The 13,151-nt window shown below is 55.9% G+C and overlaps 1 protein-coding gene across 4 annotated transcripts; it reads left to right on the forward strand.

Moving 5' to 3' along the window:
- Nucleotides 1-1,272: 1,272 nt before the first annotated feature.
- IRAK1 (interleukin 1 receptor associated kinase 1) lies at nt 1,273-12,425 on the forward strand. 4 transcript variants are annotated; one of them, XM_036017095.1, is made up of 15 exons: nt 1,273-1,748; nt 2,352-2,895; nt 2,977-3,144; nt 3,257-3,388; nt 3,507-3,610; nt 3,786-3,971; nt 4,194-4,258; nt 4,439-4,553; nt 5,253-5,368; nt 5,855-6,062; nt 6,475-6,540; nt 8,033-8,269; nt 8,923-9,355; nt 9,867-10,011; nt 10,873-12,425. In XM_036017095.1, the coding sequence occupies exons 2-15, from the start codon at nt 2,760-2,762 to the stop codon at nt 10,931-10,933; spliced, it is 2,172 nt and encodes a 723-aa protein (XP_035872988.1). In that variant the 5' UTR covers nt 1,273-1,748; nt 2,352-2,759; the 3' UTR covers nt 10,934-12,425. The 4 variants fall into 4 exon arrangements, with proteins under 4 accessions (XP_035872988.1, XP_028378688.1, XP_035872989.1 ...); XM_028522887.2 differs by having other exon boundaries at nt 1,275-1,748; nt 3,783-3,971; nt 9,867-10,010; nt 10,878-12,425; XM_036017096.1 differs by lacking the exon at nt 10,873-12,425 and adding an exon at nt 10,721-10,746 and having other exon boundaries at nt 1,275-1,748; nt 3,783-3,971; nt 9,867-10,010.
- The last annotated feature ends 726 nt before the right edge of the window (nt 12,426-13,151 follow it).

Consider the following 13,151-nt stretch of genomic DNA (forward strand, 5'->3'; position numbering starts at 1 on the left):
TTTTCATAAGGTTCTTTTACTATTTGAAAAGATGGGCAGCACGCAGTTTTATTTTATTTTTGTAAGTTTTTTAATACGTGTGAAAGCAAAGACTACTCAGCATGCCTTTCTAAGTGACGCGTTTGCACCTTTTGTTGGGAAGTACTGTATCCTTTGCTGTTAGCATTCTCGATAAATCTCTCTGTGAAAGTGACTCAAGGTCTGGGCTTTCATTATCTGACAGCTCACAGGACAGCATGGTGGGTGTGTTTCCTGATTCGGTCTGGCTGTCCCTGAACACAGAGAACTAGCCACTTTCAGGACTGCTGTGAGAGGAAAGGGCACCCTCTCTATACACTGCATTCCCTTGGGTGCCCCAAGGTCACACTTTCCAGGCACGCTGCTTCTGCGTGTGTGAGGGAACTCAGTGGCAGGCTAGGAAGGGCCCGGCACAAATCAGCCCACTGTGCCCTAGGTCCAGAGGCAGGTGGGCTTCAGGCCTTCTGCACAACAGCATAACTTCCCTGTTCCTGAGGGCCGTGGTAGGGGCACCTTTACCATCTAGATGTACCGAGGCAGTTTTGCAAAGATGCCCCCACCCCGCAGCTCTGACTCCTTTTGTGTGGAGCAGCAGGAGCATCTGAGCACCTGTGACCCTCCCATGGCCTCTGCTGAACTGGATCCCTGCCCAAAGCAGGAGCTGTCATCACTCAGGTTTGCTAGTGTCACACCCTGACTGTCCTTGGCTTCCACGGAAGTCTATGGGCTCTCAGGAGTGACCTGCCCTGCCACAGCCATTCTCACCAGGCTGTTGCTGGGCTGGAGGGGACAACAACTGCTCATTGTCCTGCTTCATATGCAAATGTGGACATACCTGTTAGATGGTGTACTCAAAAGTCCTGGACTTGAACGTTAATACAAAGGGTTCGGATTCAGCTTGTGTGTACTGAGCATCTCTTGTGTGCCAGGCCTGTCTTGGGTGCTGCAGTCTGGCAGTGAGCAGGTAGGACCAAGTGCCTGTGCCCTTAGAGCTGGATGTGTGCGTGCATAATTTCCCATACTCAGGGTGTGGCTGGCCGCCTTTTAGGGAGTGGTTGCGGCTTCTGGGAAGAGGTTCCAATGGAGGCCCATATTTGGGCAGACCCTGTTTATAGAAACAGCCCTAAGGCCCTGGGAGGGCAGTCTGGGGGGAGGAGCCCTCTGGGGTCAGGACCGAAAGGACAAGGGGAGTGGTAAGGGAAGGAGACCTGTTGCCTTGTAAGTATGCATCTAGCTGGAGAAACAAAAGAGAAAGGCACCTGATGCTGCTTGTGGGCTCTTCCCCCACATAGTGGGGGAGGCTCGAGAAGGACGTGCCACAGATGCCAGGACATCAGGCAGCAGGCAGCTCTGCCAGAGGGGCCTAGGAAGCCTTTACTCTAGCTTCCACCTGGGGAGCTGTTTTAGCTCAACCTTGTTGCATGAGGGCCAGGAAAGTGCAAACTCGTGGATTTGGAAGCCCTGGCTCATTCTAAGAACGCTAAGGAGTTCTGCATGGTTTAAGGCTGCTGATGTATGCCGGGAACTAGACATGAGGTGGAAGGGCGGGGGCCACATTGTGACAGCCGTAAAGACTGCATTGAAGAGCTGGGACCCATCAGAGTGCTCCAGAAAGCACAGGAAGGTCTTAAGCGAGAAAGCTATGTGGCTTGACCTGTGTGTGCCTGAGGAAGAGTACCTGGGCAGAGATGGGGCCGAGAAGCGGTCAGGAAGCCCGTGCATTCATCCAGGTAAGAGATAGTAGTGAGGGCAGTGGGCTGGTGGGGAGGAGATGGACTACAGAGATGTTCAGGGAGACAACAGGAAAACAGGCTGCTGATACGGGGGTAGAAGAACAGAGGCTGCGGGGCATTGTGGGAATGGGCATGAGACAATAGGGCCAAGACCTCGAACAGGCTGGGCCCTGAGCTTGGTGCCTGTCCACTGCTTCAGAAAAAGAGGGTAGGAGAAGCTGTGCTTACAGGAGGGAGTGCAAACTGAGCCAGAAGCGTAAAGAGGGAGGTGGGACAGCAGGAGCCGAAATCCTGTTTTTAAGAGAGAAACGCAGTTCACGTGCTAGTGAGAAGGATCCAGCAAAGAAGGAAAAGGGGAAGACATTGCTCAGAGGTAATAGTTGCTGGTGCAGTTTCCTGAAGGAGTGAAAAAGATGGGATCCAGAGCACAGGAAGTGGGCGAAAACGCTCTGAGCTGGAGCGGGCTGCTGTACAAGTTTCTAGACCGTTCACGCAGGCCGCCTGACGGGCGTCAGCCAAAGGGCCTTTGTGTAAGTAACCCACAGCTGACCCTGCCCTGCCTGCATCTCTGACGACTCTTCCACTGCCTTCCAAGTAAAGCCAAAACATCTCAAGGGGACCTCCCTGTGACTGCCGCAGGACCCAACTTCAGCCCTTTCTGGAACATCCCATGCCTTCACCATCGCCTACGTCCTCAGTGCTGGGAACTGCTCTCCTCCGTCCTTCAGACCCCCAGTCGGACGGCCCCTCCTCCTAGAAGCCCGCCCTGCCCGCCTGGCCCAGCGCAGTGACGCTGCCTTCGCGGTAAGGGACTGCGTGCAGCGCCCCCGTGTGGCAGAGGGCCGCAGAGGCGGCCGCGGCAGCCAAGATGGTGGAGTACCGGGCACCGCCCCTTCCGCCCAAGCGGGCGTCACACGAGGCTGGCTTAAAGGGGAAGTGAGTCAGTGTCTGCCGACCCGGCCGGCCGAGGCCCCAAGAGGCCCCGGCCCGGTGTCGCCTTCGGCGGCCATGGCTGGGGGCCCGGGCCCTGGGGACCCCGCGGCCCCCGGCGCCCAACACTTCTTGTATGAGGTGCCACCCTGGGTCATGTGCCGCTTCTACAAAGTGATGGACGCCCTGGAGCCCAGCGACTGGTGCCAGTTCGGTAGGTAGCGGCGGGCCTGGCTGGGGAGGGGCCGATAGTACGCGGGCCAGGTGCTCAGGCCAGACGCCCCCTGCCCTGCAGCCGCCCTTATTGTGCGTGACCAGACCGAGCTGCGGCTGTGTGAACGCTCCGGGCAGCGCACCGCCAGCGTCCTGTGGCCCTGGATCAACAGAAATGCCCGCGTGGCCGACCTCGTGCACATCCTCACGCACCTGCAGCTGCTCCGCGCCAGGGACATCATCTTGGCCTGTGAGCGTATAGCCCTGGGACCTGGGACACCCACCCTCACCAGCAGGAGGCCTCCCACAGGGCTCCTCCCCCTGCCAGGGCCTAAACATCCTTTCCTTCCTTAACGTCCCAGGGCAACCTCCCGTCCCCCTCCCACCCTCCAGCACCACCAACCCGAGAACCAGCGGCATCTCTGAACTCCCTGCAGCCAAGGCCCCTAGCCCCCGGAAGTCTCCGTCACCAGCTTCTACCCTCCTCTCTCCAGGTAAGAGACCTCTGGTGTTGGGCTTGGCGGACCTGAGGAAAAGGCCACTTTGACCATGGCCATGGCTGTAGACCCTGCCGCTGGTCTCAGCCTGACTCTCACTGGTGTTTTTGTGAAGGTGTTCCCGGCTCCCAGACCCATTCTGGGCCTGAGTACAGCCCTGTCCCAAGCCCTGCTGCCCTACAGCCACCACCACCATCTCTAGCCTTTCCTTCTACCAAGGTAGGTGGGTCCTGCCCCTGGGAAGGTTCCAGACAAGAAATAAGAAACCAAACCCAGGGAGCCCCAGCCCACCCAGCGAGGCCAGCTGGGAGGCAGCTGGGGTGGGGGGAGCTTGTGGCCAGGGCTGAGGGGAGGAGACAGGACCTCACCTGGTTGGGATCTCTTTCCACAGCAGAGCCTAGAGAATCCGGTGTCCTTTCTACAAGGGACCCATCCCTCTCCGTTCTGCTGGCCCCTCCATGAGATTTCCCAGGGCACCCACAACTTCTCAGAAGAGTTGAAGATAGGGGAGGGTGGCTTTGGATGTGTGTACCGGGCTGTACTGAGAAACACGGTGTATGCTGTGAAGAAGCTGAAGGAGGTGAGTATAGTAGCATCCTGATGAGGGTCCTGGAAGGCGGACAGCAGACCATGACCTTTCTGGTCTTCCCACACAGCTCCTTCAGCTCTCTGATCCCCAGCTCAAGGTCCCCAGCCCCTTGGTTGTTCTGGGCCCAGGACAGATGGTGCTGGGAGTGGCCATCAAGCCTTGGCTGCAAGAGCCTCACGCTGCCCCCCACCCCATTTTCCCTGGGGGCTACAGGAGGCAGACCTGGAGTGGACCACTGTGAAGCAGAGCTTCCTGACTGAAGTGGAGCAGCTGTCACGGTGAGCCTTGGGCGTCCCTCCAGGACCTAACACCATTGGGGCCTAGCTCCATCGGACCAAAGCCTGCCAGGGGCAGCCTAGCTAAGGGGCCAGCAGGGACTGCTCACCCCTGCAACAGCAAGACGGAAAGTGCAGTGGAGGCTGGGGGCAGAAGCACTAAGGCCTTACTTTCCCAAGCAGGTTTCGTCACCCAAACATCGTGGACTTTGCTGGCTACTGTGCTCAGAGTGGCTACTACTGCCTTGTGTACGGCTTCCTGCCCAACGGCTCCCTGGAAGACCGCCTCCACTTCCAGGTAGTCTTACCTGGCCTGCCACGCTTCCCCAGACCTGCAGTGTCTGGGTGGAGTGGGGCAGGAGCCTGGCTTTCGGCCTCCATGAGTGGGTCCCACTGGCAGACTGAGCCTGGGCTCAGGGTTCAGCCCAAGGTGGGTCACCATTTTCCATGGCCTCTCCCTAGCTGTTCCTGCATGCCCAGGAGCCTGGGCCCTGGTGCCTCTAAAAAAGGGCTTAATGACTCACAGTAACCTGGCACAGGTTTCTCCCCTTTGCAAGCCGAGTAGTTGAAGAGTCTTGTCAGTATTGCCCTTGAGGAAAGGCAGCAATGGCAGCAGGCTGTGCTCTCTGGACCCACAGTTGGGCACCATCTAGTGAGGCTCCCAAAGACACAAGGGTGAACTGCACATCGTGTTGGGAGAAGAAGTGGGGAGAAAGCCTCCAATGATGTTCTGATCACCCTGGGGCAAATGAATGAACTTCAGGAACTGAGGACCACCAAATTCTATAATAAGTCCAAAAGCATGTTCCTAGAGCATTGATTCTCTTGTGAACTAGCTCATGGAGATTTCACTCCTCATTTTCCAGAAGGGGAAACTAAGGCCTAGAGAGTGAAGTCCTTGTCCAGATCTCATGGTGACAGGAGGAAGGAGGGTTGGAGTCAAGGAACAGTGGCCCCCAGACTCCCCCGTGTCCTTTTGCTCCCTCTGCCGCTCCAGACCCAGGCCCATTCTCTCTCGTGGCCTCAACGCCTGGACATCCTTTTGGGCACAGCTCGGGCAATTCAGTTTTTACATCAGGACAGCCCCAGCCTCATCCATGGAGATGTCAAGAGGTAAGGACAGGACACGGCCCAGCCTCTGAGTCCCCTGAGAGCTGCAGGAATAGAATCTATGGCAAGGCAACGATGCTCCCAAACTTTCTACCAGCAGGGAGTCTGGTCCAGAGGAACCCCGTCCTGAGTGCCCCTCATGAGAACAGGCCTGCCCTCTCCTGTTCAAGGCAGAGGCTGGGAATAGGGTGCAGCCCTAAGGCCTGGGCCATGAGAGCTGGAACCCAGGGTCACTGAGTACCTAGCATGGGACAGGTGTGGAAGCAGAGGCCAAGAACAGGCCCCACTGATATGTAGGTGCGTGGGTGCTCTGGGCACTGCTTGCAGCCTCTGGAGTGGCTGGACTGTTCTAACCATACCAACTACTTTCTGTAGGCAGGGTGCAGTTTGGTGGCTCCAAGTCCAATTACATCAGGGCAAGGCAGTGTGGGAGGGGGCAGAGTGATCTGGGGCCAGGACTGGGCTGACATCCTTACCTTCTCCCCTAAGTTCCAACGTCCTTCTGGATGATAGACTGATGCCCAAACTAGGAGACTTTGGCCTGGCCCGTCTCAGCCGTTTTGCAGCAGCCAACCCTGGTCAAAGCAGCACCGTGGCCCGGACTCGGACGGTGCGCGGCACCCTGGCCTACCTGCCTGAAGAGTACATCAAGACTGGGAGGCTAGCTGTGGACACAGATACCTTCAGCTTTGGTGTGGTGAGCCACGGCCCCCTCTGCTGGCTGGAGGGGTGGGGAGCTGTGGCCAGGCCAGGACAGGAGGGCCTGGAGAATTCCATGTGAAGCCAGAGGCCAACCTGGCAGGAAGCTAACGGAGTTGTAGCTACAAGCTCCTCCCTCCCTGGGATAGGCCCCTTCCTTGGCCCTGCACCATATTTGATGTATGTCATTTTGCATTCTTGCTCTTCAAGTTGGTGCTCCAAACTGCCAGACTTCTGCCCCATGACATCTGGCTCTGTCCCTGCAGGGAGCCGATCCTGAGCTGCCTGTCCAAGGGCCAGGCCACTCCATCTACCCCACAAGACACCTCTGCTTGCTCCCCTCCCCACCGAGGTTTGGGACAGCACCATCCCAGAAGCCACTGCTGTTCTCCATCTTGTTCTCTCTCCAGGTAATTCTGGAGACCCTGACTGGCCAGAGGGCTGTGAGGACGCATGGTGACAAGACCAAGTATCTGGTGAGCCTCCTGAGGCAGGGCAGGGAGAGGGGGGTCAGGGAGGTGCTGCTCCTGGCAACCAACAGGTGCAGCCCTGGAGGGTGGGTCTGGAAGCCAGCATTCCACAGAAACGAGCCTTTACTGCTGCTGACTCACCTTTGAAAGTAGACAGGGCCCCAAACGGCTTCCTTTACCTTGCCGAGGAGAAACCTGTCTTTTTTCTGTAGATGCACCGGGCCTTTCCAGACCCCACCTGGGCTGGGAGGAGGGAAGGGGTGTCTCAGCAGGGTAACCCCAGTGCTCTGGGACCAGAAGCTACAGTGAAAAACAGAGCACGGGAGCCTGCGGCAGAGAATTGGGCAAACTCTGAGAAGCCTTCTTCTGGTCCCCACCGGGCACACTGCAGACAGACACTCCCTGTTGTGGAAGCAGGTCTGAGCTGCCCGCGCCCCTGGATCCATGCTTCCTGTCTGCCTCCCCAGGGACTGGGGCAGGGCCCCAGGAGAAAAGCCCTGAGTTCTAGTTCCAGCTCAATGGCGGTGGTCTTGGAGCAAATCCCTGCATTTGCTAGGCCCCTTGCCCCGTGTGGAAACAGACTTAACACCCGTGCTGCACTTAGACGCTTTCTGGGCCCAGAACATGCTCGGTCAACCTTTGCTCTTCCCATTTTACCAACTGGTATACCTGCAGCCGCTTCGGCTCTTGGCTGGGGGTTGTTTCTGTCCACTACTGGGTCTGGGCCAGGAACCAGGGAGCCAGACAGGAACCTAACCTGCCTTCCTTCCCCTTCCACACCCATCAGCATATCCAACTGGGGCTGTTCTCCATCACTGCCCCGGACTCCTGGGGGCTTCTTCTTTGGTCATCTTTGCACCCTTCCTATTTGTTCTCTGTGCTGTGGCCATACTAATCTTTCAACACTGTCAAAAGATCATGGAAACCTCATTGCTTTCCCACTGTTTCCCACAGGGGGGTCAGACCTCCCTGACCCCCCTCTCCCTGCCCTGCCCTGCCCGACGCCTGAATGTAGCCTCAGTTCCCCGGGTCTGGCCACCACCAGCCTGCTGCCTGTCCTGGGACCTGCAAAGCCACCCCTCACTCAGGAGCTTCCTCCTGGTCTCATCTCAGAACTCAAGGAGGCCTCCAGTCCTGTTTCTGACCTCAGGTGTCTCTCCATGGTACACTCCTGTTCTTGGTTCCGCCCTCTCTGGTCAATTCATGCTTTCAGATCCTCAGCTCAGGTACCGCTTGCTCACGGGCCGCCACCCATTTCCCACTGCTTTTATAGGCTTGTCAGTGTTTCTCCCCTCTAGGGAGCTTACTCTCTGAAAGTGGGCACTGGCTATTCTGTTTGTCGCTGTATGCCTGCAGCCTGGGCCAGTGCTGGGCACACAGTGGGTGCTTCATCAACCCAAAGGAAAACCACAGGAGCCAGTGACCAAGGGCTTGGGAAATTCAGCTGAAGGCACAGCCTCCCTAGTGGCCACCATGCTCACAGTTATCTGTCCCACAGAAAGACCTGGTTGAAGAGGAAGCTGAGGAGGCCGGGGTGTCCCTGAAAAGCACCCAGACCACGCTCCACGAGGGCCTAGCCGCAGATGCCTGCGCTGCCCCAATTGCTACGCAGATCTACAGGAAGCACCTGGACCCCAGGCCTGGGCTGTGCCCACCTGAGCTAGGCCTGGCCCTGGGCCAGCTGGCTTACTGCTGCCTGTACCGTCGGGCTAAGAGGAGGCCCCCTATGACCCAGGTATCAGGGTGGGCAGGGAAACACAGTATTTGAGGTATGTACTGCCCATGGGGACAGTGGCCTGCTGGAAACCCTGCATTTCTGGTGCTTCCCTGTAGTGAGCCAAACACACAGCACCTGCCAGACCTTTTTCTGGAGACAGAGTCTTTGTACATTTCTGACTTAACCTTTGGTTCTTCCTGCAGTGGCGAGACTCCCCACTGAACCCCGCCTGGTATATAGAGAGCCAAAGGGCTTTTATTGCACCCCCTTCTGGATGTGCCACACTACTGCATCTGCCTTTTTCTGTCACATCCCTAGCCCCCACCTCTTGGCCTCTGATAGTTGAGAATAGAGAATCCCCATTTGAGGGCAGCAGGGCACGGAGATTCACTTTCTAGAGGACAGGGAAGCTATTGTCAGTCCTCAGCTTTGGGTGGCTGTATCTCAGTGCTCCTTGTGGGAGGGACAAAGGGGCAAGGGACAGAACTTTCCCAACTGCAGGGTGTACCAGCTTAAGGGTCCTCGGGGGTCCAGAGCAGCTGTGTGGGGCCTGAGGTGGCAGCTCAAGCCTCAAGGTTATGACTGGTCTTCGTGGCCAAGCCTGGCCTGCCTGGGGACAGAGGGGAGCCCCACCCAGGCCACTGTCCCTGAGAGCCCCTTTCTCCTCACAGGTGTACGAGAGGCTGGAGAAGCTTCAGGCAGCAGTGGCAGGGCCGTCCCTAGAGCTGGAGGCTGGCAGCCGCAGCCCCCCTTCCCCACAGGAGAACTCCTACATGTCCAGCACCAGCAGTGCCAGCCCCTGGCAGCCCCTGGCAGTACCCACAGGAGCCCCGGCCCAGGCTCCAGAGCGGCTCCAGAAAGGCCCCAACCAGCCTGTGGAGAGTGACGAGAGTGTGTCTGATCTGTCTGCTGCCCTGCACTCCTGGCACCTGACCGCGAGCTGCCCTGCAGGCCCTGCCGGCCCTGCCCTGCCAGATACCCCTGGACAAGGGGCCGCCACGTGGACCCCAGCACCCCTTGGGCAGGCCAGCTGTACTCAAGGGGGTCCCGCCCAAGAATTGACATGGGGGAGCAGCCCAGAGCCCCGATCCACAGCTGTAGAAGGTAGCTGGGGACAGGTGCCCAAGATAGGGACCAGGGACCTCCTTTGCCAGCAGTCCCCGTATTTCTCACCCCCAGCCTTCTGGGATGACAGAACAAGGCCTGCTGTTAGGTTCACACTCTGTCCCTAGCAAGCTCCAGGCCTCTGCCTTAGGGCAGGTGTCCAGCCTTTGAAGGGGGTGCAGAGGATAGCTTGGTGCTATCTCATCTCCCCAGGCCATGCCCCCCAGGTGGGTAAGAAAGTGCCAGGAGCTCACTTCCTGAAAGCTGTAAACAAGGAGGGCTCTCTCTATTCGGGACCGGGTTCCTGGCCTACCTGGGAGCCTGGTTGTGGCACAGCCCTTTCTAGGCCTTGACCTCAGGGCACTAAGGACTTCCGTCCTGAAGGGGCAGGACACTAGACTGGGGCAGGGTGGGCAAGGGTGGCCAGAAGACTCCTGAGACCAGAAGTGTCAGTGAGGAGTTACCAGGGACAATGGCCCCTGAAGCTAAGAGGGCGCTCTCTCCACCCCAGGATCACTCCTGGGCAGCTCTACGTCATCACAGCCACCACAGATTGTCATCAACCCGGCCCGACAGAAGATGGTGCAGAAGCTGGCCTTGTACGAGGATGGGGTCCTGGACAGCCTGCAGCTGCTGTCGTCAAGCTCCCTCCCAGGTACTCATGTGCTCTCTGCAGCTGGGCGGTCAGCCTCCAGGGCTGCTCAAGCACGCCTCCTTGTGCCAGTCCCAAACAGCACAGTGTGTTGTTTGTGGGGGTTTTTTTTGTTTTAGATTTTATTTTCCCCTGGCTGGTGTGGCTCAGTGGACTGAGTGCTGGCCTGCGAACCAAAAGGGCCGCTGGTTTGATTCCCAGTCAGGGCACATGCCTGTGTTGTGGGCCAGGGCCCCAGTTAGCACGTGAGAGGCAACTGATTAATGTACCACTCACACATCAGTGTTTCTCTTTCTCCCTCCCTTACCCTCTCTCGAAAAAAACATTTTTTAAAAAATCGCTTTTGAAACATCAGTGTGCAAGAGATACACCAATGAGTTGCGTCTGCACCCCCCCAACCAGGGACCTTTTGGTTTGCAGGCTGGTGCTTGATCCACTGAGCCACACCAGCCAGAGTGAGTGTTTTTTTCTGACCATGCGCTGATGAGGCCCCTGCTCCCCGAGGGTGTGAGACAGCACGAAGGCAGGCCCCCCACCTGCCTCCTGTAGGAATGGCTGGAAGGCCAGGCTGCCCCCATGCCTCCCTTGGGAAATTGTTTATTCTGGGCAAAGCCCTATCCTGGCTTTCACACTTTCTCCTGAAGCAGTACCTTCCCTTAGTCTTAGGGTGCCAGTGCCTCTACCATGCTTCCAGCAAGCATTTTCCATTCCAGATGCTATTTGAAGAAGCTCTGCTTAGGAATGGAAACCTCTCATTCCAGAGAACACCCTGGGAGCTGAGGTGGAACCGTGGCCCAGCCCTTGAACCACCCCTCCAGCAACCAAGGAGCCTCCTGATTTACTAACTGGCATTTCCTCCTCCTTCTGTAGGCCTGGAACACCAACACACGCGGGGCCCGGAAGAGAGTGATGAATTTCAGAGCTGATCTGTTCACCTGGGCAGATCCCCCAAACCCGGAAGTCAAAGTTCTCATGGTCAGAAGTTCTCATAGCACACAAACCCTCAGGAGCCCACGGGCAGTAGAGGCAGGGGCCCCAGCCCCGCAGGAGAGACTAGCTCCTGTGCTATAGGGGAATGGGCACAGGCCGGGCTCAGTGCCCCCTGGGGCAGCTGCTGGAAGCTGTCAGTAGGGCAGGACATTGCACAGGCCTTGCCTTCAGTCCAGCATTTGGGAGAGAGGAAAGCCAATATCGGCAGGGGAGTGTCGGGGAGGAATGCATGTCTGAAGGCTGCTGGCTGCACAGGCCGGAGAGGAGAGGTGAGGGGGACCATAGGTACAATGGGATATAGTGAGGAGCCGGTCCCCCAAGAGCTGGGCAAGGCATTTGCAGCCCAGGCCTACCACAGCTGCCCTTAGCCTTTCTTTTTGAATTTTGCTCAAGCCCTAGGGGAAAGCGGCCACTCTGTAGAATAGAGCAGATGAGGCCCAGGGTCCTCCCAGCCACTTGTAATGTGGACAAGAGAGTTGCGGCCATCCTATGGCTCAGTCCACTAGCAGAAGTGAGAGTTCTGAGATACCTCAGAGAGTTCCAGCAGTGCCCCACCCCCCATCAGGCCAGTGTCAGTAGGCCTCATTGGGCAGCTGGAAGCTAGCCTAACGTGATTGCCTGCTGGCCGGGCCACCCCTGGGTGCTACAGACAGCTACCAAACCAAGCCAGGCTCGGCCTCAGGCCCAGGCACTGATTGTGACAGAAGGGCCACTTCCCAAGGTTGGCCTAGGCCTGAGTCCTATGTTACCCAGACAGTGAGAAGCCCCAAGGCAAGAAGTCGGGAGCAAGGCAGAGAAGAAGAAAAAGGGAATTGAGACACTGTTTTAGAAACAAGGGAGGTTTCACGTAACAGTGTCTTCGAAAGTTAGCCCAGGCCTGCAGCATAGGCTTACAGTGACTTGTGTCCACGATCAGGAATCACACTACGTGCCTCACAAAGAAAGGCATTGGTGAAGTCCAAGTTGTACTGGAGTAATAAAAGCTTATGTTTCAATCTCTGATTCTACTCGTGGAGTTTGTTCCACTGAAAACCTCAAGCTTTTCCAATGCTTTTCAACTCAGGGTTCTTGACTGTCCAACCCAAAACAGACCCCACCACCACCCTGCCAAATCCCCTGAGGCTTTTGTTACCACTCCCTAGGTCCACAACACTACTACCCAACAGTTCTTGCATGGGCTGTTAAATTTTTCCTATATATTTTACAGGTTCTGATGCTATTGTAAATGGTATGTTTATGTCATTTTCTAATTGGTCGTTGATAGTATATAGGAATACATTTGATTTTTGTCTATTGGCTTTCTGTTCTGTGACCTTGCTTAAATTCACTTACTAGCTTTAGCAGTTTTTTCATAGATACACTGGGATAGTCTTTGTATACAAATCACTTCATCGGCAAATAAAGATAATTTTAGCACTTCTTTTCCAATCTGCCTTTTAGTTCTCTTTCTTGCCTTATAGCACTAGCAAGGGTCTCTGATCAGATGTTAAACAGAAGTGGTAAAAGTAGACATCCTTGTCTTGTTCCCAATTTTGGATGCAAAGTATTTTCTTTCACCATTAAGTATGATTGTCATACATGTGTTTTATCAATGTGATTAACCACATCAATTGATTTTCAAATACTAAACCAACTTTTAATTCCCTAGATAAAAAAAAAGTACTTCCTGATATGCGATTTGCTAATAGCTTGAGAACTTTTGCGTCTATTATTCATGGGAGATATTGATCTGTAGTGTCCTGGTAATATCTTTATCTGGTTTTGGTATCATGGCCTCAAAATAAATTGGAAAGTGTTTCCTTGTCTTACATTCTTAAAGGGTGTGTGTGTGCTTGGTGTGAACTTTAAATGAAGGATTCAGCAGTGAAACCATGTGTACCTGGAGTTTTCTTTGTGGGAAGTTTTTAACTCCAAATTCAATTTCTTCAATTAGCTATTACCCCTTCCAGATTTTGCTTCTTCATGTGTCAATTTGTGTCTTTCAAGGAATTTGCCTGTTTCACCTAAATTGGGGTAAAGTTACCCTGGCTGGTGTGGCTCAGTGGATTGAGTGCCAGCCTGCAAACCAAGGAGTCGCTGGTTCAATTCCCAGTCAGGGCACGCGCCTGGGTTGGGGGCCAGGTCCATAGTGTGGGGTACATGAGAGGCAACCGC

The sequence above is a fragment of the Phyllostomus discolor genome, chromosome X (assembly GCF_004126475.2).
Source record: "Phyllostomus discolor isolate MPI-MPIP mPhyDis1 chromosome X, mPhyDis1.pri.v3, whole genome shotgun sequence".
Classification (NCBI taxonomy): Eukaryota; Metazoa; Chordata; class Mammalia; order Chiroptera; family Phyllostomidae; genus Phyllostomus; species Phyllostomus discolor.

What these genes read in the sequence shown, in the direction of transcription:
- IRAK1 (XM_036017094.1), top strand. Translation starts at nt 2,760, where the DNA reads ATGGCTGGGGGCCCGGGCCCTGGGGACCCCGCGGCCCCCGGCGCCCAA. An exon ending in CAGGGACATCATCTTGGCCT is followed by an intron (nt 3,145 to 3,256) that starts GTGAGCGTATAG and finishes TTAACGTCCCAG; the next exon opens with GGCAACCTCCCGTCCCCCTC. An exon ending in CTGTGAAGAAGCTGAAGGAG is followed by an intron (nt 3,972 to 4,193) that starts GTGAGTATAGTA and finishes TGGGGGCTACAG; the next exon opens with GAGGCAGACCTGGAGTGGAC.